At 33.5% G+C, this 2,538-nt stretch overlaps 1 protein-coding gene and 1 long non-coding RNA gene across 3 annotated transcripts in view; one reads left to right on the forward strand and one right to left on the reverse strand.

Annotated features, from left to right (window-relative positions):
• Window positions 1-2,524, reverse strand: part of LOC148236912 (annexin B11-like) — a 9,289-nt gene extending 6,765 nt beyond the window's left edge. For both annotated transcript variants that reach the window (XM_088182016.1, XM_088182015.1), the window contains exon 1: window positions 2,434-2,524. In XM_088182016.1, the coding sequence (XP_088038142.1) occupies window positions 2,434-2,451 (18 nt within the window). In that variant the 5' untranslated portion in view covers window positions 2,452-2,524. The remainder of the gene's footprint in view (window positions 1-2,433) is intronic.
• Window positions 1-2,538, forward strand: part of LOC148236913 (uncharacterized) — a 5,467-nt gene extending 2,929 nt beyond the window's left edge. Inside the window, exon 2 of the long non-coding RNA XR_015808955.1 lies at window positions 1-2,538. This exon is cut by the window's left edge and continues 184 nt beyond it. This is a non-coding gene — a long non-coding RNA (uncharacterized LOC148236913).

Raw genomic sequence — 2,538 nt, forward strand, 5'->3', positions numbered from 1 at the left:
TTTAAAAAGGGTAGAGAATCCAAACTAGAAGATGATGAAATTAGCAATCTCGCAATTAGATTAAATTTCAATGAAAATTATTATACAGAAAAACAATGACGATATTTTAGAGGTAAAATGTTATTAGGTGACACCCAAAAACAAAATACTTATAGAATCTCATGATTGTGTATATTCCCTACTAGCAGTTTGAAAGAGTGCTTTCTCAAATACTCGTCAACGCGACTCGAGGGAATCGTATCTCAGTATACATTGTAGGAATTTTGTGGAAAATGAAGATGGATAATATTTATATTCCCTCATGAACAGGTAACTGAGAAACCTTTTTTGGACATTTTCTATTAGCCAGTTCATCCTCGGGATTATTTCAAAAAAATTATTTAAAAATAATCACATTTTTCATTGCGGTTTATCGTTTTGTAGCATAATGATAAAAAAATATATTGAAAAAATCTTGTTTGCCGTTTCTACAAATTCTGAAAATGTATGTATACGCAATGTTTTTTAGCAGATAAAAAAAAATTATAATACTGTATGGTGTTTTATGAAACAAGGTGTTATGCATAGTGAAACCATACATTTGGGACAATAGTGTTGTGTCTTTTCTATTTTTCTTCATTCACATCTCTTTTTTTGCACACTCGACACATCTCTTTGGGTTTCAGTCAGAGGAAACACATCTGGAAAGTGTCTTTCGGTCAAGTAGAGGTGTGACTTCTTTTCAATCATTAGCAAATATTTGTCAATTTGTCAAGAATTTCTTATTTAGGTTTATTCGGAAATACAAATTGCTCAAATAACAAATTCGTTTCAGAAATCCAGTAAATATGTGTATGAATTGTCTTTAATAATTTGTGCAGTCCATAGTAGTAGGCATAGTCTGAATGTGTAGTGGGTTTTTTTAATATAGAGGTCGCACTCTATATTAAAAAAAGCCCAGAATGTGTAAATTCGGGTGAAGTGGTTAAAAGTGAGTCGCTTGCATTATTTGGCAACCAGACCAAAGAAGCATACGCAATGTGCACTAGGTGATTATACATTGTACGCGGTGCCCTCAAGCTCCTCAATTGATGAAGACAAATCCAACATGTCTGAGGCTTTAATGCATTGTGGGGGGGTTCTTCTTTGTAAACTCGTGCAATAAATTCCTATAACCACGATAATTACAAGACGGAACGTGACAATAGAATATGATAAACAAAGATTAACTGAACGAACCACCTCAATATACCTCGTAATTTAAAGATCCTTTGGACATAAAGGAACAAGTATGAAATGCATCGTAATTATCCTAAAAATATTTTTTTTGTGAATAACAATTTGTCATCGGGCGACAAAAAGCACGGTTAACATTCAACCCGTTGCATGATTTGACCTTCGAAAATGTCCATCAAGCAAATGGGCATGGACATATTTCGTTAGTCGAATGAACAAGTGCAACAATTGGTTAAATGATCTCTTACTGTTTTGATTGATCAGAGAGCTTCCCAACCTACGATATATAAGGCTGATCTCCAAAGGACAATCAGTAGGAGACAGATAGACATCGGCTCCGCAACATAATTTTTCCACATGTGCTCGGAGAAAAACAATACTCTTCGAAAATAGTTTGTTGCAATATATGTCTATTCTGGCTGCGAAGTTACACTCCTCTCGGGCCCAAAACTCGAAAGCATATGGAATCTGAAGTTGGCTTGAAATGTACACCCAAATCATTTTATAACCAAAATGAAGTTTTCTACATTTCTCAATGGAAGCTATTTTAATATATCATTGTCTGTGAAAACATTGTATAAATGAATTTAGGAACGTTTTGTTATGTATTTAACTTTATTGTTAATAAGCAGAATATATTTTTGTGCCGATTACTGAGCATATTGACACGATTGAAAAAAATACAAGATAAAATGGATATTTTGTAGCAATATTCACGAATCGCCCTTATGTGTGTAGCTTAATCCACATAGCATGAGTACATTGATAAGTAAAAAATGACGTCATTTTTTAAAAATAACACTGATATGCTATAGAAAAGTAAATATGATATATTGAAGGAAAACACATATTATTAAATACTGATATCATATGTACAAGTCAACTAGAATTTTATAATGAGATTTTGACAATTGTGAATTGCAATGAATAAATAAATACATAATAGTTTTAGTAACAAAAATAAACTGTGTGATTAAAATTGAAAACATACGGATGAAATGTGCAGATCGGGAAATAAAATTGAAAAAATGAGTAAATCGTTAGTCAGTTGAAGCAATGATTAGTAAGAATTGTGACGTCACATTGCGTATGGAATTGCCGATGAATTCGTCAAGCGGTCCTCTCAATGGAAAATGGGCGTTGTCTTAATTTACGCAACTTAAACGAAAATCAAAATATGTAATCGGTGGCTTTTAGGCTTGGACATATTTTACATACCTGTTGGTAAGGATTCATGTCGAAGATGCGGCGGTAAAGCGGACGCTAGTGAGAACCGGGTTAGCGCAAAGCACGTCAGCAATGCAAGGGCAACGGCGATACAGT

The sequence above is a fragment of the Plectrocnemia conspersa genome, unplaced genomic scaffold (genome assembly GCF_051122295.1).
Source record: "Plectrocnemia conspersa isolate PC_06_02 unplaced genomic scaffold, ASM5112229v1 ptg000003l, whole genome shotgun sequence".
Taxonomy (NCBI): Eukaryota; Metazoa; Arthropoda; class Insecta; order Trichoptera; family Polycentropodidae; genus Plectrocnemia; species Plectrocnemia conspersa.